Below are 25415 nucleotides of genomic sequence, written 5' to 3'. Positions count from 1 at the left end.
AAAATAGCACAAACCCCCCCCCCCCCCCCCCAAATGACCCCATTTTGGAAAGTAGACACCCCAAGCTATTTGCTGAGAGTCATGCTGAGTATTTTACAGCTCTCATTTTTAAAAAAAAAATGAATAAAGTAAAGAAAAAAATACTTTTTTTTTTTTTTCTTTTTCCAAATTTCAAAACTTTGTGACAAAAAGTGAGATCTGCAAAATACTCACCATACCTCTCAGCAAATAGCTTGGGGTGTCTACTTTCCAAAATGGGGTCATTTGGGAGGGGGTTTGTGCCATGTGGGCATTCCATGGCCTCCGAAACTGTGATTGGCAGTGAGGAGTGAAATAAAAAATGTACACCCTTAGAAAGCATGAAGGCGGTGCTTGGTTTTTGGGGTCCCATACGCAGTTGGCTCCCAGAAAGTCCCACACATGTGGTATCCCCATACTCAGGAGAAGCAACAGAGTGTATTTAGGGGTGTAATACCACATATGCCCATGGCATGTTTGAGCAATATATCATTTAGTGACAACTTTGTGCAAAAAATAAAATAAAATTATTTTTCCCACAACGTGTGTCAAAATATAAAAAAATTCCATGGACTCGATATGCCTCTCAGCAAGAATAATACCAAGATGATACCTAAATCCGCAGGCATCATTCTGGTATAACCATTCAAAGTCCAGCAACATACCAGTACGTTGCTGGTCCTTGTTGGACATATATTGTAATCTTTTTTTTCATGCAGCCTGTTGGCTGAACGAAAAAGAGATTGATCGGTGGGTATGCCCACCATTAGAATACCTCCCTTCATCCACCCACTTCTAATGATGGGCATACATGCACCATTTATATATGCCGAAGCATGGGGGCATCCTCCCACAAAAAAGTTATGGCACATACACATGGTTGAACTTTTCCACGGGCAAGCCCTCCGTTGGAATTTCGACCGTATGTACGCGGTATTAGGAGCAAAATCGCTCCTCCGCCCCTGCTGCCCCCATGCTTCGGCATATATGCTGTTTTTATTAACCGTAGTGGTGAAATCACCTCCTACAGCGTTGGAGTGGCGGCTTTATGTATTGTGGGAGAAAACGCTGTTGCTGTCAAGATAAATAAATCCACGCTGCAACTGAATGGCATACCTGCTAAGCAAATTATGGTTAACATTAAAACAAAGTAACATTACAGTATAACAGTAAAACCTTACCATACCTGCAAAGCAAATGCCAAAAAAATACAGTAAAAAATGAAACATTTTTTAACACAACCTGTGCCTGAAATATATATATATATATATATATATATATATATATATATATATGCCGAAGCATGGGGGCATCCTCCCGCAAAAAAGTTATGCTGCGTACACACGGTCAAACTTTTCCACGGGCAAGCCCTCCGTCGGAATTTCGACCGTATGTACGCTGCATTAGAAGCAAAATCGCTCCTCCGCCCCTGCTGCCCCCATGCTTCGGCATATATGCTCTTTTTTTTAATTTTTTTAACTGTGGTGGTGAACTCACCTCCTACAGCACTGGAGTCACGGCTTTATGTATCGTGGGTGCAAACGCTATTGCTGTCAAGATAAATAAATCCGCGCTGCAGCTGAATGGCGCACCTGAAAACAAAAAAAATGGTTAACAATAAAACACAGTAAACAGTAATGTATAAAAAAAATTACATACCTGGAAAGCAAGCATGATAAAACATAATAAAATATTGCAGAGTAGAATACAGTAAAAAAGAGTAACAAGAGAGAGAGAATAATAAAACGACAACTATTTTTTGTTTTTATATTTTATATATTTTTTTATTTTATTTTTTATTTTACTTTTTTTTTTTTTTTTTTTTCTGTAAACGGTTTGTGTGTCCTAGCCTGTGAAATGCTGTACCCTACGCTAAAACTTCACTAGTGTGTGGTAGCGTTCAAAACAATTGCCAGGACAGCATGGACAATAACAACGGGTGTCACGCCTATATCCGCCCTTGGTACAGACACGACATCTTCTTTGGGGGGTTCGTTGGGTAGGGGTACTCGGAAGGACTTAAGGAAAATGCCTCTCATGCAGCCGGCTTACTACTCTGGGATTTTTAATTTCTGCTAAACAAATAAAAAAGGCCGAAAATTTTGAAAAAAAAACATTTTTTTTGTTTCAGTTACAAAACTTTGTAAATAAGTACGTTTTCTCCTTCACTGATGGGCACTGACGGGGCCGCAGTGACTGGCACTGATGGGCACCAATGATGTGGCATCAATGAAGTGGCACTGATAGGCGACACAGATAGACACTGATAGGTGGCACAAATAGGCACTGATAGGTGGTCTAGGGGGGCATACCTGGTTCTGGGCATCCCTGGTAGTCTGGTGACGTCCCTGGTAGTCCAGTGAGGGCATCCTCGGGGGGGCTGTGCTGATAATCTATCAGCACAGACCCCCCCCCCATCAGAGGAGCAGCCGATCGGCTCTCCTCTACTCGCGTCTGACAGACGCGAGTGAGGAAAAGCCAATCACTGGCTCTTCCTAGTTGCACTGTGATCAGCCGTGATCACATGGTAAAGAGTCTCCGTCAGAGACTCTTTACCGAGATCGTAGTTGCGGCGTGTCAGACTGACACACTGCAACAATGATCGCCGCGATGCGCGCCCCCGGGGCGTGCCACCTTCATTTTGCTATATGGCGGGTGGCAAGTGGTTAAGCATAAGCGCATTGTCCACTGGGTAAAAAAAAAATAAAAAAAAACTTTCCATCTTTTAGTGAATCTTTCTTCCATAGGATAGAGCTTTGCGAGTCTCTTTGAAAGAGAAAAAATGCTTATCCAGATTATCCCATACGGTATAAATAAGCTTTTTTAGTAATACGTGGACGGGAAACGAATGCAAAGGCTGTAAAGGCTTCAAAGAACCCAAAGAAGAGATCGGCCCTTCGGCTAACTCTGTTAGGGGTAGCATGCAAGTAGAGCGCACCATCTTTGCAAGCCTCTGTACTTCAGATTGTAAAGTAGGGATCCTTGGAAACTTCAAGTATTGTTTCCTCCGCAGAGAAATAATCGCATGTCTTTCGTCCCCGATCATCTGAGGGCAATACCCCATCCTGTCCCCATAATTCTCTTGGACCCTCCACTGACTGTAAAGAGTCTAAGGTGGGGGAAGGGGATCTAGGACGTTTCCTATACACTGGATGGAGGATGCGATTAAAGCCGCTAATCTTCCTTCTAAGCCTTGCAAGCAGAGGAAAATGCATCTTCCGTCATCTCTACAGGGGCTGAAGTGTGTGAAGCAGTTGCACCACCGCTAGCTTCCAATGACTCACCCTGGCTTGCCATGTCTGATCTCTCCGAAGAGGAAGACAGTATGGAGGCATAACTGGGATTCCCAGCGCCTGGGGGTGACACCTTAGGTACCTTTATGGTAGGTCTGGAAGAGACAGTGCAAAGCATAAGCAGAGGTACACACAAAATAACAGTTCTTTTGCTACTAAGTAACAATATTTTTTCCTGTCTGGAAATGCCTGTTTACACCCTTACGTGCCCAGCGCTCTGGTGTCTTAGTGTGACAGACTGCCTCTCTTCAGTTAAAGTCTTTCTGAAATGAGAGTGTCTGTGATATAAAGCCTCAGGTGCAACCTGATTGGCATCCTCAGCTATGCGGCGAGTGCTCTGTGTGTGTGTGTGTGTGTGTGTGTGTGTGTGTGTGTGTGTGTACGTTGCATCCATACACAGCGGCACGTGACCTTGCGGACATGCCCCTCTGCGTTCTCAGACCCTGCTAGGGACCCGAATGGCCAACACAAAGTAAGGTGAACATACTATACACCTCTACAAGGGGGGAGGGGAAGGGGAGGGGGGTTCTGTCAGCAGATTTATAGTTTTTTAAAACCACAGAAGCATAGGGCGTTTCCCAATGTTACTAGGTGGAAGTGCTGGGTTGTAATTAACCCCTTCCTGCAGAGCGTACGCCCGGGGGTTATACCGGGAGGATGCCCGCACCGGCAAGCATCATCCCCGTAGCATTTTTCACAGCGGGCGATTGGCTATCCAGCCATAACAACCGATGCGGCTAAAAGGCGCTCGGCTGTTATGCCGGAGGAGCGAGAGGGGACGTACCCCCCTCCCGCCGCTGTTACCGGTGCTCCCTCTCAATCTGGAGCACCGATTCACGATCCGATGCCTCCGGCTGCTGGGCAGGGACTGGAATGAAGCCGGAAGCGACGTCATGACGTCACTTCCCGTTTACTCGGCTGCCAATGGCGCCGGTTTAAAAAAAAAATATACAGTATTCAGAATCGCCGTTTTCGGTGATCTGAATACATTGAAGTGTAAAGGAGGGATCGGGGGTCTTTTAGACCCCCGATCCCTCCATAAAGAGTACCTGTCACCACCTATTACTGTCACAAGGGATGTTTACATTCCTTGTGACAGCAATAAAAGTGATCAAAATTTTTAATTTTTTTTTAAAAACAAATTTATTCATTTTAAAATAAAAAGAAAACATTTTTTTAAAGCGCCTGCCGTCCCCGCGAGCTTGCGAAGCAAAGAAAATGCATACGCGCCCGCATATGTAAACGGTGTTCAAATCCACACATGTGAGGTGTCGCCGCGATCGTCAGAGCGAGAGCAATAATTCTAGGGGTTCCGCTCCTTTGGGCCTTGTATAGCACCCCTCAGGACAACTTTAGGAAATGTAGCAAGACCAAAAGCGTCCTGGTTCCTAAGGTCCAGCTCTCAAAGAGAAGCATTACAGGCTAAACCTCGTTCTTGCATCGAGGTCCAGGTACCAACCTATGGCCTCAGTGGCGAGGATGGATCTGATTGTGGAGGTTTCTTTAAATCCAGCATGGATCCCTCCTGGAGTTCCACAGAGCACATCTTCACTCGTGACCAACATCTTAGACACTGGCGAAAATACTGAGTGCTCCTGGAAGGAGGAGGGGTTATATAGGGGAGTCGACTTCCTGTATTGGTTATACCAGTGTCAACACCTGAAGGTAGGCCTATAACCCACCAAGTAATTACTTGAGACTGTGTCCTATGATATACGATAAAGAAATAGGATTTTTGTACTCACCGTAAGATACTTTTCTCTGATGTTCATTGACAGACACAGTACCCACCCCTCCTAATTAAGCTTGTAATGCTTTTTGATGAACTGAGCTGCTGGAAGCAGAGTGAGGGAAAAAATCAGCAGAAAATCTGATAGTGTGTATGGGGCTTTAGGGTTGTCCCAATACCACTTTTTTAAGACTGAGTACAAGTACCAATACTGTTTTTCGAATACTTACCAATACTTTTTTTTTTTTTATGTCATGTGGCAGTTTGACTGGTGGGCACTGATAGGTGAAACTGACTGATGGCTGGAACTGATAGATGGTACTGATAGGCAGCACTAACGGGCACTGATAGGTGGCACCAACGGCTGGCACTGACTGATGGGTACTGATAGATTGTACTGACTGATGGGCACTGATAGCCAGCACTTTTGGGCACTGATAGGTGGCACTGCATTGATTGCAAATTGCATAATAACATGAATGATGAGAGGCATGGAAGGATTTTGCAATGCTATATAGAATATAGCATTGCATAAATCCTTCCTTAGCTCTCATCATTCATGTCATTTTGCAGCCGAGTGCAGGGTGTACCAAGATGGGCGTCGTGATGTTTACCCCACCACCACCCGTACTCGCACAAATTCTCTGTATCGCTACCGATACTAGTATCGGTATCGGGACAACCCTAATACCAATACAGACAATGCAAAAGTCTGTTGCAAACCCTTATCCAAATAAATCAAAAGGAGTGGGGAAGGGAAAGCTACCAACTTTCCTAGAGTCCTACTCTGCCTTAAAGCAGTTGTATACCCTCACATGTAAAGGAAAAAAAAGCATACTAGCTCATTATGAAATACCTTAGAACGAAGTCCCTGTATCTCAGCCCGGTCCACAACGAGGGAGCTGACATTTTGCCCTCTGGGTTTCTTCAGGATTCACGGGAGTCTTCTTCCCGGCAAAGTCTGTCAGCGTCTGCCGGACCTTCAGCCGGGCATTCACAGCGCATGCGCCGCTGATGTCAGCGGCTGCATGCAAAGTGAATATCTCCTAAATCGTACAGGTTTAGAAGTTATTCATTTTACCTACAGGTAAGCCTTAATTTTAATTTTTACCTTCAGGTAAGCCTATAGTAAGGGTATACAAACGCTTTAATCCATCTATGCTTCTCTGCCCCCCCCCCCCATCTCCTTTACCCACAATTCCCTCTATCACACTCATCTCTCCCTCTCCTCTCTCGCCCCCCCGTCTCTCTCTCCCCCTGTCTCTCTCTCCCTCCCCTTCTCCCTCTCCCCTCCCTCTCTTCCTCCGTCCCACCCTCCACCCTCCCTCTCTTCCTCCGTCCCACCCTCCCTCTCTTCCTCCGTCTCTTCCTCCGTCCCCCCCTCCCTCTCTTCCTCCGTCCCCCCCTCCCTCTCTTCCTCCGTCCCCCCCTCCACCCTCCCTCTCTTCCTCCGTCCCCCCCTCCACCCTCCCTCTCTTCCTCCGTCCCCCCCTCCACCCTCCCTCTCTTCCTCCGTCCCCCCCTCCACCCTCCCTCTCTTCCTCCGTCCCCCCTCCCTCTCTTCCTCCCCTCCCTCTCTTCCTCCGTCCCCCCTCCCTCTCTTCCTCCCCTCCCTCTCTTCCTCCGTCCCCCCCCTCCACCCTCTTCCTCCGTCCCCCCCCTCCACCCTCTTCCTCCGTCCCCCCCTCCACCCTCCCTCTCTTCCTCCGTCCCCCCCTCCACCCTCCCTCTCTTCCTCCGTCCCCCCTGTTCCTACTAACATTTCATCCAGTGTTTTATGGTCCCATTGCTTGTATTCAGATTTCATGGAGCAAGTCTTCTTCCATTTTTTAAGGATAGTTCATATAGAAGTTGCACATATCGCTCTGTGGTTCACTTGCATTTGTGTTCTGTTGCTCCTCTTCCATCTTCATGTTTATGACAACACTTGGACTGTGCACAGGTGACTTCTGAGAAATGTCCTCTCTGCTTATGCTAGTCTGTGATGCTGGATTTGATTCCTCTGTCTTGTACAAGCATGCGTTGAAACTGCCAAATAAAGCTTTGATCAGGGAATAAATGATCAAAATGAGCAGAATCACTGCCTGGATTACAGTCAGCGGAATCCAACCTCTCCGCAGGACACAGAAAAGAAACTGCCACATTAGGCTGCAGATTGGAGCTACCATGGACAATCTCACTGCGGCTTCATGTATACTTCTGTCCTGTTTAGTTGGAAGATGCACATAATATAGGTTGTTTGTGTCTATAAAATGTTTTAGTAACATGTAAAGTAAACCACAGGGTACCACCAATGGGGAAATGTTACTATATGCCATAACAACTGTGATGACACACAGTATATTGGCATACATCTCTCCATATGTAAAATCGCTAGCCTGAGTCTGCATTTTGCGTAGTCTCTCTGGGGTAGATTTTGCAGAAGCCATGCGTGCGATATACCATAGGAATTCTGGAATTCGCACCAAGTACATTGCATTGCCAATAAAAGTGGCAATGATCACATAATGGATAACAACGGCTCCTCGGCTAGGCCAAAATAGACATTCCAGTCTGGCGGCGTTATTAGAATCTTGCAGTTCTGAAAACAACCACTGGAAGAATGCATATAAGCTGTTGAGGCCCAGTGATGGTGATATGAGGACTATAAAAATAAGGTAGGAGAACGTTTTGTACATCATCATTCTGTTCTCCGCAGATTTATACCAATGTGCCTCATATGGAGTGGAAAAATAAACCACGGTATCAAGAATTGCAGAAAATATCCACAGCGACACAGCTGGGAAATATTTGAGAGCCCTATTCAAAAAAGAGAGCGGTTTTGTTATTTGCCACTTCTCCAGATTAGTGACAATCATTTCTGGAGTTGTCAGGTATAATAGCAGGGCAAAAAGCAATCCGTTAATACACAGGAATCGCGCCCACCACTTCCAGCCACAAACAGACATGTTTTTCCATAATATGTCTTCTGGGTAGTGTGCATGAGACACAGACCAGCGGGAGATTTTCAGCTGGTCACTTACACTTGATTGGGGTCTTCTGTGATATAAAATGGCATTAAAGTCTTTAAGAATCAAGTTGGCCATTGAGTCCTTCGAAAATGTCACATAGGCTAAACCCATATGTGACTGGCAGGTGTCCTTTAGTTCATTTTGATATATATCCGTGCACAGATGAATTCTCTCCACTTTACAGGAAGGATAGGCTTCATTGAAGTGCATCATGATAGTTTCCTCATCTGCATTATGTGGTAGTCCATGAATAAAAACAATGTGTTTTACCTCATCCTCATCCTGATAGTGTATGGAGGATGAGTGGTTTCTTATGAAGCCTAACATACAAGCCAATAGAATGATACCAATTACAAAATGGGGCCACAAGAATTCATCTCGATCTCGTATATTTGCCATTGTTGTCTTTATAAAAAGTCCTTTTCCCGTGGATGCAGTCCCTGTCATGTTGAGAGGTATCAGCACACATGGAGCGATGATACTGGCAACAGCGAGAAAGTAAATTAGGTGTCTTTGAAAGGACAAATAATGTTGGGCATCCTGACCACATCGCTTATAGACATCGCTATATTGCAAGTGTAAGAAATCCATGATCCATGAGAAAAAGCTCTGGTCTTGATGAGGTTCCTTGTTGATACCATGGGGAATCTGGTATGTGCTGTTCAGAGAGCTGTCATCATACACCCAGGCCAATCGGCCAAAGTTCCACACCTTTCGAATCTGTGAGAAAGCCAGCAGTAAGACAAAGAAAATGCTGACTGATAGCATCGCCACGGCAACAATTCCTGGAAATCCCATATGATCCAGCTGCGAGCTGTTTATGCGGTTAAAAGAACATTGCGTAATGTTCCCTCTCAGCCAATTGTGGTTATCAATTAAGAGATCCAAATATTCCTGAAGCAGCATGATTACTGTTTCCGGTCTCTTTCAGAGGTAAACTGATCAAACACAGCTGAAAGTTGAGATACAACTGCCTCCTGTCACTTCCAGACGTTAACTGATCATTCTTTGCTGGAAGCCCAGCTTATATGTTGGCCCTGCACTGTGATGTCATAAGTCAGTTTACTAAGACCAGAGCAATCAATCCTCATATAGCTATTCAATAGGCTAGAATGGATTGGTTACTCTGTACTCGGCTGATACTGTCTGTTCTAATTTTAGTAACTCCTTGTTTATCTTGAAGTGGAACTAAACCATTTTTTTTATTATAAGTAAGCTCAAGTTAGAAATAAAAGCGGCTCTTCACCCTAAAGGGGAAGTTCCGCTAATCTGATCCCTCCCCCCCTCCGGTGCCACAATCGGCACCTTTCAGGGGGGAGGGGGGGTGCAGTTACCTGGATAATCGAGGTATCTGCACCCACTTCCGGGCAGACCGCCGCAGACGCCCCGCCTCCCTCCCCCCGTTGTGTTCTGGGAAACATACAGTTCCCAGGACACAGCGGGGGACCAGAAGAGACGCGCAGCGCGACTCGCGCATGCGCAGTAGGGAACCGGACAGTGAAGCCGTTATGCTTCACTTCCCGATTCCCTGACAGAAGATGGCGGCGGGGGCAACGCCAAGACGAGCGATCGTTTGACATCTGCCGCCGACATCGCTGGACCCTGGGACAGGTAAGTGTGATTTTATTAAAAGTCAGCAGCTGCCATATTAGTAGCTGCTGGCTTTTAATATTTTTTTTTTTTAGGTGCAGAACCACTCTCAATGTTTGTAGTTTTATTGTTAACTGAAAGAATCCAGCATGCACTCGTTTGAACACTCTGGCTCATATTTTTAGGTGATGACCTGCTGTCATATATTTTTAGGTGAGGGAAGCAGATCTAAACCCTCATATCCTACAGCCAAGGAAGCAACCACCTTAGCCTCTGATCTGCAGTTGCCACTTGCCATGAGATAGTTAGCATTCACAGCATGGCTTGGATGTAACTGTTTATGGAAACCTTTAAATTGATGGGTTTAGTTCAACTTTAACAATAAGAGACTAAGAGACTGACCCTGCTGCTGGGCACATTGTAACATTAACCAATTATAATATAAGATTAGACAGTGGAAACTAGGAGATCACTACACAAAGGTCATTTAGATGTGTGTTCCTACAATGTGACCTTTTACTGAGATCTGGAGCATTACTCCTTGCTGTTAAATTTAGAGCTTGCTCCCTTCAGGTGGGGTGGAATCTATACAGTACGTACCCAGGTCAAGTGGATTGATGGAGCCAGTGTGCTGGACAGTGGTTGTGCTGAATTATTCAAGTTGTAGATTTTAAATGTTTTTCAATTGTCCTCTACATTACTGTAACCACCAAGCTGGGCTCTGTGCTCAACTGCGTGCTCTGTAAACATAATTTTGTCTATTAAAGTGTCTATTTATCATTGGATGAATGTCCCAAGCTTTCATCCAAGCTGCACAAGTTTTTCATATGTCTTCTATAATACTGTTCTTTCTTATGATCATCATCTCCATCTTGTGGCCAAAATGCAATATATTTTATTATAGAATTAATGCTGCATGTTGGATATTGGAATGAATAAATAATATGCAATATTCCTATGTAACCATAGATAATAATAGTATTAGATATAATTGCTTTTAACTTGTGTTATTTGCCCAACTAATGTTTTATAAATAGTCCCCTCAGTGGTGCACCGAAATGAAAAATCAGGATGCACTGGAAAACCAAAAATAAAATGGACAGTTTAAAAAAAAAAAAAAATAAATAAAAAAATAAATATATATATATATATATATAAAATAATCATCTTTTTCATTAATTTCATTTTTCATTTTCAAAACATTTTTGCAATAAAAAAAAAAGCGCATCCCTTTAAATTCTATGTATGTTTTCACACTTGTCCGTTGCGCTTCCCTTGTGGTGTAATGGAATCCACCATTGAAAACGCAGGAAAAATGCATTTAAAATGCACCTGCGTTTCTTTGAGTCACATGGCGATGAAAATCGGGTTAAAATCACATGCGTTTTTTTGGTGTTTTTTCGGCGACTGATATATCGGTACATCCCTACCCTCAGTTACTCCTCATTCCGATACTGAATACCAGTCATGTGCAGCACCATGGTAACTGCATATGTAAATAATGTCTCCGTCCACAGCAGGAAGGAGGGTTTTTAGCTAGACTTTGATCTATGTTGAAGATGTTCAAAAAGAATGAAGAGATCGAATGAAGAATCACAATTGATCAGAGACACACACTGCTGCAATGATTCTGTGCACCTGTTTTGTGCCTTTTATTATATACCCATTGCAATTAGCATGTGGACTTAGAGTGAGTGTGACTCACCTGTAATAAATAAAGTGTATCATATAAATAAGATAAATGCACATTATGTATGAGATTTATTTTTATTTATTACAGGTACTTATGTAGCGCTGTCAGTTTACACAGCACTTTACATTTATATTATGCATTCACATCAGCCCTTGCCCTCAAGGAGTTTACAATCTAAGGTTCCAACTAATATTCATACATAGGGGTGCAATGGATTGTCACCGATCCGTGATCTGAACAGGTCACCCCGCTCGGATCGGCCCATGCCGCGATCCGTGGAGCGCTCCGCGGTCTCGGCCTTAGGAAAGGCCGCCTCTTCGGCCTAGCTCCGAAGTTGTGGCCATCTTTCTACACCCAGGCTGTTTAAACTGATCGCTTCAACGGAGCGATCACTTGTAAACAAACCGGCGTCATGTCATGACGCCGCTTCCTCTCTCCCCTCTCTGTACTAACCTGTACAGTGGAGGGGAGAGATCCTGAGATGGAAGCAGCCATCCCTCTATACCCTGCAGTACCCAGCAATACCCTGCCAATACTCTGCAGTACCCTAATACTCTAGCGATACCCTGCCAATACTCTGCGATACCCTAATACTCTAGCAGTACTCTGCAATACCCCAGTACTCTGCAGTACCCCAGTACTCTGCAGTACCCCAGTACTCTGCAGTACCCCAGTACTCTGCAGTACCCCAGTACTCTGCAATACCCCAGTACTCTGCAATACCCTGCCAATACTCTAGCGATACCCTGCCAATACTCTAGCGATACCCTGCCAATACTCTAGCGATACCCTGCCAATACTCTAGCAATACAGCGATACCCTGCCAATACTCTAGCAATACAGCGATACCCTGCCAATACTCTGCGATACCCTGCCTGCCAATACTCTGCGATGCCCAGCCTTACTCAGCCGTGCCCAGCCATACTCAGCCAATAATACAGTGGGGGAGATTGTGGATATTACAGTGGGGACTATATGGTGGTGGAATTTTCACAGGTTTTTGCAAATTAAATTATTATTTGCTGATCCAAAAAATGATCCGATCCGTGACTCTGATCCGAGGAACGATCCGATCGGTGAGTTTTTTGATCCGCTGCACCCCTATTCATACATACACATGCTAGGGCCAATTAACATACCAGCCTATCTTTGGAGTGTGGGAGGAAACTGGAGTACCCAAAGGAAACCCACACAAGCACAGATAATATGCAAACTCTGTGTAGGTAGTGTCATGATTGGAATTTGAACCGATTTACCCCAGTGCTGCTGGACAGAAGTGCTGATCACTGATGCGTGTTTGATGTACTTGTTAGCCAAGGACTGAACGCATAACGTGATGGATCTTATGAGGCTCATGAGTGCCTGTACTAAAAGTTTAGGGCTGATTTCACTTTTCCTACCATGCTACATGTTAGGCCCATATGTAGGATGTAACATGTTTCCAAGCTGCCCTTCCCCTAGTCTGGCAGGATCATGAAGTTCTTCTCCCCGTTCCCACAGGTGCATCATTCACAAAGATCTGTGAATGAATAATCTACAAGTCCTGTATGCCACCATGGCATAGGTACTTGTAGTGATCAATGGAACAAAAATGTATCAGTCACTGAGCTTGTAGTCAATTCACGGTTCCTGCATCCCTGTAACTGAAGTGGCTGCAGAAAGAGTCTGGAGGAACCAGTGGATCGCACTCACAATCCACCAATCACGGTTGCTATGCTTTGTAGGCTCCTATTCAAAAGAAAAAAAGAGCACATTTTTTGTTCTTGCGAGTATAGGTTAATTTGTTATTTATTTGCAAAAGGTGGACTTAAAGAGGGAGTCCACCCAAAAAAAAAATTAAAAGCCAGCAGCTATAAATACTACAGTTGCTGACTTTTAATAAATGGATAATCACCTGTCCCAGGGTCCAGCGATGTTGGCAGCCGAGGCCGATCGATCGCTTGGCTCTCAGCTGCTGCCGCTGCCATTCTTGTGAGGGAATCAGGAAGTGAAGCGTTGCGGCTTCACTTCTTGGTTCCCTACTGCGCGTGCGCGAGTCTCACAGCGCAATGGGAATGGTCCCCGCTGTCTCTGGGACCCGTGTGTGTCCCTGCAGACAGTGCGGTGGGACAGGAAGAGGCATAAACTATGCCCGGAAGTGGGTGCAAATACCTGTCTTAGACAAGTATCTGCACCCCTCTCCCTCCTGAAAGGTGCCAACACCTGTCTTAGACAGGTATCTGCACCCCTCTTCCTCCTGAAAGGTGCCAACTGTGGCACCGGGGGGGGGGGGGGGGGGGTGTTCCGATGGGTGGAAGTTCCACTTTAGGGTGGAACTCCGCTTTAACTTATATAAACTATTATATAACTTATATTAACTATAGTCAGCTATAGAAGGATAGAATCTTGGCCGGTTCAACAGGGAACAGCTGAGATTTGATTACTCTATCGGGCAGGCTTGTTGTACTAGTCAATTCACCGATCGACTTCACCGCAACCAACCTGTTAGGCTTTTGTTTTTTTTTCTTTAATTCTATAGCTGCCGGTGGCTATAGCTGCCTACAGTTTTCATTGTGTTCTTCTGGAGTTTAACCACTTGCCGCCCGCCCTATAGGGAATTGACGGTGGCAAAGTGGTTTCATAATCCTGACCGGACGTCATATGACGTGAACAGGATTATGAGCCGCTGCGCGCCCCCGGGGGCGCGCATCGCGGCGATCGTTGTTGCGGGGTGTCAGTCTGACACCCGGCAACTGCGATCTCGGTAAAGAGTCTCCGACGGAGACTCTTTACCATGTGATCAGCCGTGTCCAATCACGGCTGATCACAGTGTAAATGGGAAGAGCTGGTGATCGGCTTTCCCTCACTCGCGTCTGTCAGACGCGAGTAGAGGAGAGCCGATCGGCTGCTCCTCTGACAGGGGGGGGGGGGGTCTGTGCTGATCGATTATCAGCACAGCCCCCCCCCCCCCGAGGATGCCCACACTGGACCACCAGGGACGCCACTAGACCACCAGGGAAAAAGTAATAAAGGCCATAATCCTCCCTAGACCACCAGGGATGCCTGTCAGCACAATGGGTGCCAATCAGTGCCCATAATGGATGCCAATCAGTGCCCACAATGGGCATCACTGATTGGAATGCATTATTGTTTGGCACTGATTGGCATCCATTACTATAACACCGATGCCGCCTATGAGTGCCCACCTGTGCCGCCTATGAGTGCCCACCTGTGCCGCCTATGAGTGCCCACCTGTGCCGCCTATGAGTGCCCACCTGTGCCGCCTATGAGTGCCCACCTGTGCCGCCTATGAGTGCCCACCTGTGCCGCCTATGAGTGCCCACCTGTGCCGCCTATGAGTGCCCACCTGTGCCGCCTATCCGTGCCCACCTGTGCCGCCTATCCGTGCCCACCTGTGCCGCCTATCCATGCCCACCTGTGCCGCCTATCCATGCCCATCCGTACCGCCCATCCATGCCGCCCATCCGTGCCAGCTATCAGTGCCAATTTGTGCCACCTATCAGTGTCCGTCCGTGTTGCCCATCCGTGTCGCCCATCCGTGTCGCCCATCAGTGCCGCCTATCAGTGCCACTTCATTGGTGCCACATTGGTGCCCATCAGTGCCGCCTTATCAGTGCCCATCAGTGTAGCCCCATCAGTGCCCATCAGTGAAGGAGAAAACGTACTTATTTACAAAGTTTTGAAACTGAAACAAAAAAAAAACATTTTTTTTTTCAAAATTTTCGGTATTTTTTTATTTGTAGCGCAAAAAATAAAAACCGTAGAGGGGATCAAATACCACCAAAAGAAAGCTCTATTTGTGAGAAAAAAATGATAAAAATTTCATTTGGGTACAGTGTAGCATGACCGCGCAATTGTCATTCAAAGTGCATCAGCGCTGAAAGCTCAAAATTGGTCTGGGCAGGAAGGTGTTTAAGTGCCCTGTATTGAAGTGGTTAAGGCTTCCAGCTGGCAGAACACAATAGCACTGGGAGAATCAAGCAATTTTTTTCCTGCAACCTGTCGTTGCCAGGCAGAAAATTGCTTAATGTGTGCCTTAATGTTTTTAAATAGCTGTGTAAATTAGCAAAGTGCAGAGGAGTTCTTCCCTGAATAAAAGTATAATAGTGGTGTACTCAAAATTATAAAAAAAATAGTTTTTAAATAAAAAAAAAAAGAAAAACAAATCAATGGAAATCATTTATAGAACTTGGGAGTATGAGGCATACGTTTACGTTTGTGGGGGGGGGGGGGGGCTTTTCCTCTTTTTAAATGTAGTTTCCCATGAAACTTCGCCATTTGGGAAATACCTCTAACATCTTTGTGCATGTACCCTAAATGGTCATAATATCTGCAGTTTGAATGAAAGCACAGCTGTCTGTCATTGACGTGGAAGGGGGACAGTGCTCCTGCAGCATTTGGTTACCCTATTAAGGAAGGCCCCAGAATAAGCAGAAACTGGCAGGACCAAAAGGCATTTAATAAACACTTACAACAAGAGAGCTCTTTACAAGTGCTTAGCTTGATGTTTATGGCCTCGTTCACACAGGCATACCTATCCATACATCTGTGCGAAGGGTTGTCTACACCCACATGGAACCACAGGTGTTCCATGCAGACAGCTTACTCAGGTAAATGACTTGTTGCAGGGATCTTCAAGCCCATCCTGGAGTGTACATCCTTGCTTCAGATCTGCATGAATGTGTTTGGAGATCCGTGCGGCTGGCTGCACGGATTTGCAAGTAACACCTGTGCATCCCATGCAGGGCGAAGAGGACTCTTCATACGAGTGTATGGATAGGTATGCCCATGTGAATGATAAAACAGACCATAGTATTAGCACTGCTTATGCTGAATTCAGTACTGCTTAGTGGAGATTGTCTAATCTGACAGTTCCTAGTGAAGCTCAGGAGAAGATATTAATTACAGCACAACTAAAGGCAAAACCTTTATTTTTATTTTGAACAGAATGAGAGGGTTTTAACCCCTACCATTTTTATTTAACATCTGATTTCCATTGGGGATTTCTTTTGCATTCTGTCCTTTAACCAGTACAGTATGTGAGTGGAAATCCTTCCCAAGTGAGGGAACTCCTGGTTGTCACCAAAGCTTGTGTCACCATTGGCAGACTTTCCCTCATTGTGTTCTGGTGACAACCCAGAATTTGTCATTTTCTTTCACTGTCGCTGATAATGGTACATGAGACAAATAGAGAGGACGAATCCCTCTTATGAGTTTGCAGACGGCAATAAAAACCTGCCAGATTTTCTAATCCTTCTGGGGCTAGTTCACATCTGTGCAATGTGTTGTCTGCTTTCTAATGCTGCAATGTGTCAAAATAATATGGGCAGTTGATGCAATGGCAGAGCATGAAAACATGGAAGTGTTGATAATGCAAGTAAAAACACGTGTGTGAAACCAGCCTCCATACTTGTTAATTGTTATGGAATTTTTTTGTGTGTGATGTTTAGCTGAAAGCCTTTACTTAAAGTGGAATTCCAGGCTTGATCTAACTAATTTTAGCCCTCCTCCCTCCCCCCTCCTTCACTGTTATTCTGAATACCTTTTAGAAGGAAGATGCTTATACTTACCTATTCTCAGAGCGCTCCAGTCTAGTCATGTGATTGGCTCCCAGGGAGTGGCTTCAGTGTAGAGGAGGGACAGCTGACAACAGATGCCCCATAATAAGCCTGTGTATGACATCATTGGCAAAGCAGTATGGTGCCAGCCAATAGGAAGATCACATGACTAGACTGAACCAGCCTTAGAATTTGCAAGTATACCTATCTTCCCTTAATAATGTAGTTAGAAGGGGGATGGGAGCCATTTAAAGCTTTGTTAGATCTAGGCTGGAGTTCCTCTTTACGTTTAAATATCTCCTAGAAGACCACACTAGAAAATGAAAACTTTGGTCAATAGGAAATGCATGTATAAATTCTGTATAATAATAATAAATCTATTTATAGACCCACAGCTGAATAAAAAAAAAATTGCTCTAGAGCTTAAAGCAGAACTAAAGTCCACAGTACTTTGTCTCCAACGTCCTTTAGGGGTCCCTCACTGGCACCAGCCCAGAGGCAGGTAGAGGCGCCTCCAATGGTCAGACTTCTCCTGACAAGCACCCCCTGCACAGCTCTTCACTGGAAAGATCAGTGAATTTCTCTTTCTGCAACCGCACTTCTCCAAGCCCCTTATGCAGCTGAGAACAGAGATGATGTGATCACTTAATAAAAAATAAAGACATTTATAAAAAATTTTTTTAATATGTATACATTTAAAAAAAAATTAGTGTAATGAACGTTTTGCCATTCATTTCTATTTTAAAGTGATTGTAAAGGTTTATGTAAAAAAAAATAACAAACATGTTATACTTACCACCTCTGTGCAGTAGGTTTTGCACAGCGCAGCCCAGATCCTCCTCTTCTTAGGTCTCTCTTCGCTGCTTCTGTCCTCTCCCTCCTATCAAGTACCCCTTCAACCAGCAGCTCTCTGTGGTGGCACCCGAGCTGAGTCAGAGCTCCGTGTTTCCATTCAGACACAGCGCCCCGACTGGGCTCGTCCCTTCTCTCCCCTTCTCTCCCCTGATTGGCTGACTAATTTTGATTGACAGTCACGGGAGCCAATGGTGCCACTGCTGTGTCTCAGCCAGTCAGGAGGAGTGTGGCGGACATGAGCCTTTACAACTCATTTAAACTGCATGGCCTGTTTTTCAAGGTGAAGGTTCACATATACTTCAAAGCTAGGACTACACAGTAGTTTTGTAGTCATTGTGTTAGAATACTAGAAGTATGTGTTGACTGGAAAAAAAATATGGAACAAATCGCTCCCTATAGAGTAAGCTACACAAGTAGTATATAGTAATGATCAATCTCACATGAGAGCTCCAATCATGGATTGCTACAAGATGTTGCTGCATTCTACTTGTGTAAAAATAGTTTTTAGTTTTGATCATAAAGAATAACTACTTAATTAGTTTCTGTTCACATCTGTATGTCAGGGGAACATGCACAGAATTGCATGTGTGTTTTTATGGTAGGTACGCTGCAGTGCCATACAATACTTTCCTAATGGCACCCCAACGCATCTTGCTAGCGGAAGTGTTTTAGTGCACCATGATGCACAGCAAATTATTGCCATGCTTTTTGGCAGGATGCTTTTAAAAAAAAAAAAAAAAGTCTATACACTTCCTCTGTCCGTTTTCTGGGCATTGGGCAGCCAATGAATGTCCTACCCAAAATAAAGCATGTCAAGCGCATGCGCAAAACGCAAAATTTGGTGCATCTTTGCACAAATATTGCATTATTGCATGTATGCGAATCAAGAATTAACACAACATACCACAATAAGGATCCTTATTTTCAAAATAGTGACTAGTTTTCCAGTTGGGGTCCAATGAGATTTGAAAATTACAATCGCATAATTAAAATATCATTATCCTTAACAAAGCTTTATGAATTCAGCCTAATGTATATTAAACATTGTATGTTCTCCATATTGAAGGGGATTGCTTGTTTCTGAATGTTGTAACTGGGGGGGGGGGACACACCACAACTATGGGGCATAAACCCTGCCTATAGAAGTTATATAAATTGATTTAAATTTTCCGTTCCAGACACTTGCCGATGATAGCAGCTTTGCTCCATGGTCGTGTGCATTTGAATTTCCATGAATTTCGTCAACAAAATCATCTTACATTCTTTACGCATGTTTTGGGTATTCTGGAGCTCCTGCAGCCCCAGGTATTCCATAGTGAGCATCAGGAAGCCCTCTGGGACTGCCTTCTATCCTTCATCAAACTTCTACAGGTAAAAAAAAAAAAAAAAAGATACCCACTGCTCAGGGACAGATGTGAATAACTCGGTTAAAGTTTTATTTTTATAAGCTCCAGCTTCCCTATGTAACAATATAGCATGAAAGTGTTTGTTAAGAGAAAACATTTTCTGCTGTAGTTCCCGTTGATATATAACACTAAGCTCCCAGTGGATGTCATTTATAAAAATATGCTGTGTAATGGCTTACTTCAGAGCGCCATTTGGTGCTCAGCTGACTGCCCCCCTGGTCTCCTCTCCCGGTGTGACTGCTGCAGGGGGAGGTGCTGGGAAACCCCTCCGCTGATGTCAGCTGAAACGAGGAGAGGAGGAGACCGGCGGGCAGTCACAAGAGCGCCGAATTGTACTCTGAAGTAAGTTGTTATATGGCATATTTTTATAAATGACATGCACTGGGGAGCTTAGTATTATATATCAGCGGGAACTATGGAAGAAAAATGCTTTTATATTGAGAACAGGTTAGGCGGATGGGGGAGCTGACAGGCAGAGGGGGGAGGAACACAGAGGGAGACACAGGAGCAAGCTGCGGATGAAGGAGGCACGTACTCTGACCACGGTGTCTCATCAGCCCTGATTATCATGGTCAGTTTACAGGGGGGAAGACAGAAACTGGCAGGATCAACCAGGTATTTCAGGTGATACGGGGAGTGGGTCAAATTACACAGCACAAGCACTGTTCTCTATAACATGCGTTAAACAAACAGCATCAATATTTTTTGGGGGGTGTTAACAAACGCTTTAATGTACTTATTTTGCAAAAATAGCTTTCCATTAATTCTACACCTCACTCTCTTAATAGCTGTTCAATTACTTCTACCAGTCATGACACAGGAAGGAGTTAACCAGCTGATCACATTGGCACACATCCTGCATCATTCACTCTCAGCTAGTCAACGCCTTCCTAAAGTCTATCCAGGAAGTAAGGCAGACATAATCGAGCAGTGTGTTTAAACAGCTATGAAGAGAGTGAGGTAAGCGTATGTAGAATTCATGGAAAGCTGTTTTATTAAAAAAGTACATTAAAGTGGTTGTTATGCCACTCTCTCTCATCTTTATATCATCCCCTCTCAGATAAAAAGCTGTATCCTAGTGAATGTGCTTTATTTAAAAAAAAAAAAAAAAAAAGATAGCGCCAGCAATAGTGTGGGCAAGATTCCCCAATAAGGTCAGCTGGAGAGGAGGAGAGAGCCTGGAATAACGTGATCGCTGGGAGACGCTGTTAAAACAGGTAGAAATCGGCTTTATTTTTATAAAGATCAGGCACTAGGATACAGCTTTTTATCTGACAGAGCGGATGATATAAGGGTCAGATAGTTTTGATGCAGCCGGTAAAGGAGCAGAGCGACTTAGTGAGAGCTGACAGGCAGGGAGGGGAGGAGGACAGAGGGAGACACAAAAGAGCTGCAGATAGCAGCGGATGACGGAGACACGTACGCTGACCAACTGTGCTGTATAACATGCTTTAAGGGAGCAAGATCCATTTTTTTGGGGGGGTGTGTTAACAAACACTTTAATGCTATACTGGTACATAGGAGAGCTGGAATTTAGGGGAGAAAAAAAAGTTTAACTTGGCCTTTAAAGCAGAAGATAAGTCGTTAAATAAAACGATTGCTGTAGTTGAGGATTTTGGCAGAAAGGGCTGCTTTTATTTTGTGGACACTGCCTGCACACGCACATTGCACTGTACTCATTTAGCTCAGTGCTAGAAAAGATGGCAACACCTGAGGTTATCAGAGAAGATCGTGAGTCTGCGATAATATGGTTCATATAATATAGTGTGCTATAGATTTATACAAACGTTGCTCCTATAGTAGAGCCTGTGGTGATCCCGGGTGCACAATACATAAAGGGCCCATGCTTCTATCTGGCATTGAATTAAGCCTTACTCCACACGAATTAAGCATTACAATTTCAGAGCCATCCCTGGCAACTGGGGTTTTTACATTCGACTTTTAAATGCTGGAAGTTAGCTCAAAGTCGAGCAAAAACTTTCAGTGTACACTTTGGATTTAGGAGTTTCTCAGGTGAACAGAAGTCATTTTAGGGTTATCCATTGTATACAAGGTATCTCTACTTGATATAATTGACAGAATTGCATTATTAGGACTTTGTTCATCCCACATACACTGAGCTGCGTTGATCAACACAGGCTTAATGTGAGAACATTAAGAACAACTGTTCTATAGATGCCTTTTTCACACAAGACAAGCATACAAATTTAGCATGTCTGCATATCTAATCAAAGCAATGCACAGCCCAATTCTCTGTGTCATAACATGTGGTTGTGCATAGAGTTAAATGAGATGTTCATCTAAGTTTAAAAATTGTAAAGAACTTAAAATATATTTTATAGCACATTTCTATCTTGGGAGCTTGAAAACGCTGAAACAAATTTATTTATATGTTTACAGCTGTAGGTCATCTTAGCCTAACTGCTGTTCTGCTTGTATTTAGAATTACAGAAAATATTCCAGGCAGCTGGCTTCCTTCATCAGTAAATTTGTGCAGTTCATCCACAAGTACATCACATGTGATGCTCAGGCAGCTGTGTCCTTCCTACAGAAGCATTCTGATCCCCTACAGTAAGTGATTTAAATAATCTATAGTGTCCTGGTAGCATATGTAATTACTTTTACTGTGAGCTATTTGTGTCAGAAGTTTGCAGCAGAAATGTGAGTGGTTCCCTAAAAACTAGAGTGTGCAATATCATTGTGTTTTAGTTGTTTTTTAATAAACGTGACCCCTTGGTTTAGGAATAGTCATAGCATTCAAACTGTTTTCCTTTGTTATACCTGAGAGTTCATTGGGTACAGCGTCACTATTCCTTTCATTATGGATTTAAAGATTCTTTAAAGTCAAACTTGAGGTAGATTTAAAAAAAAAAAAAAAAAAAAATGGATGCAGTTTTGTGTTAGTTAATCCTTATTTTTTATTTTTTTAGTTCAAATAATGTAAGTAGATTAGACATGGTCTTACAGTCCCTGTAAAGCAGGGCTCACCCAGGGGCTGGGAGAAGCAGTACAAAGACTCAGCCAGTCATGCTGTAGTACAGCTAACATGCTGATTAGAAATAGTGTGACAGATAGATAGATGAACTCATCTGTGTGCTGCTTCTGCTTTGATTGTCCAGTCTCAGGCTAGGGTGAGGAAAGAGAACCCGTAAATGTTACTTAACTGCAGCAAAGAAATTGTGTAAATGTCAGAACCAGATGGGCAGAAATACAAATCCCATGGGTGTTAAAACAACTCCCGTATTTTATTCCGTGTATTTAACTTTTTGCTTGTTAAAAAATAAGTTCACCTTTCATAACATGTTATACCCATGTCCAGGGTGCAACGTGTTACTAAATGAGTTTTAAATGAACTTGCACGCTGCTATATTATAAACTGGAAGTGAATAAATATAATGTCGTGTGTAATAAACTGTGTGTGTTTGTGTGGAGCTGCTGCTACCACTCCAAGTGTATCCACATACTTATAAATTTAACAATAATATATTATAAATGTTCCTTTTAAAAAACAAAAAAACCTTAGCCACCAATCCTACAAATTACAAAAAGTGATACTTCTCACTATAAAGATCACAAGTTCCTGTTTGTAAAACGTATATGCAGTATAAAGATTAAAACATTCAGCAGAAGTCTGAAATGATGTGAAAACTCTTATATCAATCAATCTACAAAGGTCCAAATAATGAGTGTTCTGTGTAATATAGTGCAAAAAGACACTACTCTTCATAATTCTCCTTAAAACATCCCATCCAGTGTCTAAATAATATAAGTGTTCTTTCCATGAAAAAAAAATATATATTTTCCAGAAAATGCTTGAATGCTTCAGTGTCCAGGGATGGTCGTTATGTTACAAAATTTTGGTAAAGCTAAAGGGGATTGTAGGGGTTTGTACTGTATAGTCTTTGACCAGCTTTGGACTAAGCATAGCCAAGGACAATTTTACAGATGAAGTTTCCATTCAATTACATTTTTTTTTTAACAGAGTATTAATATGATATTGTATGCAAATTATCAAAGATTATTTTCTATTGTCTCTACCAGGCTTTGAAATATAAAGTACATTTCAATTCTCAGGGAACCCCTGCTAAAATGCGTTAATTAGGGGTTAGCAATACACCTTAAATCAATGGTCATTAGAAAGCATGCAGCTCTTACAGTGGTCCAAATGCCACCTTTGTAGACGGCAAAGAAGATCATTTATGTTATGCCATTGGCTCTGCTAAGTGGCCCTATACATGATTCTATGTAGACACCAGTCAAACATATAAATTTAGGAACTGCAAGATTGCATGGAACCCTGGCTGAGAATGGCTGGTCTATCAAGTACCATGTGCTGTAAGCAGCATTTTGATTTGACAACATTTCTCAGTAATGAACAGGTGCAGAGTTTCTGTTGATCGTCAGCTTTTAAATTTAAAATGTTACAGTTGTCATTCATCACATTTTGTGAATGTGTTCTTAATGCTAACCAAGTCTTCTGTAACATGGAACCACAAATGTCTAGTCACAGACTTTCCATTGTCCTCTTATCCAGTCTTCCTCATGATGCACAATGCAGAAGACAAGCTAAAGTCTAGGAATCTGGCAGAGTAAAAAGCACAGATGATAGATGGATAAAAGTCTTCCCTGGTGCCCAGACTATGGTGTTTGAGTCTGTGTGCTCCACCATTATTGTTAATCACAGAGGATGTTTTAGTTTTTATAACTTTGTAGTCATTGCACAAAATAAGATATACCTACACACACTGATCTGATCAAACACTGGTGCATGTTTATAATAGGAATTGTAAATGTTTTCTCTATGTTCATCTCTCTCCTCTCAATTCATTTCCAGTGCTTTGTCATCAGAGAACAATGATCTAACAATGCTCAAATCCCTCCTAGCTGGTCTAAGCCTGCCCAGCAGGGGTGGGACTTTGGAGAAGAGCCAGGATGAAGAGAAGGAAGGTGTGTTTTATATTATATTATGACATAGTATTTTGTTCCCATCAACTATACAGTGCTATGCTTGGAAAGTGAGCCAGGTGAAATAGCATCTCTATGGAACAACTAAAATCACTTTGAGAACCACCAAATGCTATTGATAAAATGTGCAAGATTTCTGAGATTAGAAAATCTATCTAGTTTTATTCAAATTTAAAATTTTCAGTGATTAATTGCAGCCAAACTGAGTAAGATTTTTAGAATGCCCTGTCTTTGCAACCTCATTTCCTTAACTAAACCTATCTGCACACATTTTCCGAATACGTAGGAATAGTTTTAATTTCACTTAAAACTAAACTGCATGAATTTGAGAAAATTTTAATGGGGTGCAGGGATAAGGTGTAAATAAAATGCATACCTTATTCCTGGCTTCACCAGGCTTTTTCCTTCCAAGCAACTAGTCCAGTGCTGATGCCTCTCCAAGGAGCTTAGGGTCCTGGTTGCAAGTTCACCTGCTCACATAAAGTGCAGAATTAATAGCCCCGCATTGTATGTGATGACACCACAGGGATCGGCCACAGCCCTTCCAAAGCTTGAGGACAGCACTGAGACCTGCCAGAACAAGGGATAGAATAAGAGCCCATTCACACAGGGGCAACTCCTGATCCGACTTCAGGTCGCCCCTAGTCGCCTCAGGTCGCCTCAGGTCGGACAACATTTAAAAAGCAATGTAAGTGAATGAGAGCCGTCTTAATGCACACTACTGAAGTCGCTCCGACTTCAGAAAAGGTTCCTGTACTACTTCTATCCGACTTGTAGGCGACCGGTACCCATTGATTTCAATAGAGGTCACCTCCAAGTCGGATCTCCGTCTATACGGAGGCGACTTTGACAGAATTATCAGCTCTCAAGAGGGAACTCCACGGCAAATTTCTGAAAAAAATTTGGCATGGGTTCCCCCTCCGAGAGCATACCAGGCCCTTAGGTCTGGTATGGATTCCAAGGGGAACCCCCTACGCCGAAAAAACGGCGTGGGGGTCCCCCCCAGATCCACACCAGACCCTTATCCGAGCACGCTACCCGGCCGGCCAGGAAAGGGGGTGGGGACGAGCGGGCGCCCCCCCCCCTCCTGAGCCGTACCAGGCCGCGTGCCCTCAACATGGGGGGTGCCTTGGGGGAGGGGGGGCGTGCGGCCCCCCCACCCCAAAGCACCTTGTCCCCATGTCGATGAGGACAAGGGCCTCTTCCCGACAACCCTGGCCGTTGGTTGTCGGGGTCTGCGGGTGGGGGGCTTATCGGAATCCGGGAGCCCCCTTTAATAAGGGGGCCCCCGGATACC

The 25415-nt window shown here is 43.8% G+C and overlaps 1 protein-coding gene and 1 pseudogene across 2 annotated transcripts in view; one reads left to right on the top strand and one right to left on the bottom strand.

The window, feature by feature from the left end:
- INTS1 (integrator complex subunit 1) overlaps window positions 1-25415 on the top strand; it is a 226165-nt gene that overhangs the window by 170629 nt on the left and 30121 nt on the right. For both annotated transcript variants that reach the window (XM_077449122.1, XM_077449121.1), the window contains 3 exons: window positions 18926-19118; window positions 21597-21724; window positions 23988-24100. In XM_077449122.1, coding sequence (XP_077305248.1) covers window positions 18926-19118; window positions 21597-21724; window positions 23988-24100 — 434 coding nt within the window. The remainder of the gene's footprint in view (window positions 1-18925; window positions 19119-21596; window positions 21725-23987; window positions 24101-25415) is intronic.
- On the bottom strand, window positions 6794-9231 carry LOC143925514 (mechanosensitive cation channel TMEM63A pseudogene; annotated as a pseudogene).

Source organism: Lithobates pipiens, unplaced genomic scaffold (assembly GCF_037356315.1).
Source record: "Lithobates pipiens isolate NorthernLeopardFrog02 unplaced genomic scaffold, aLitPip1_a1.2 Scaffold_22, whole genome shotgun sequence".
NCBI classification, from domain to species: domain Eukaryota; kingdom Metazoa; phylum Chordata; class Amphibia; order Anura; family Ranidae; genus Lithobates; species Lithobates pipiens.
The sequence above is the reverse complement of the archived record's forward strand: the minus strand, read 5'-3'. Positions and strand labels throughout refer to the sequence as shown.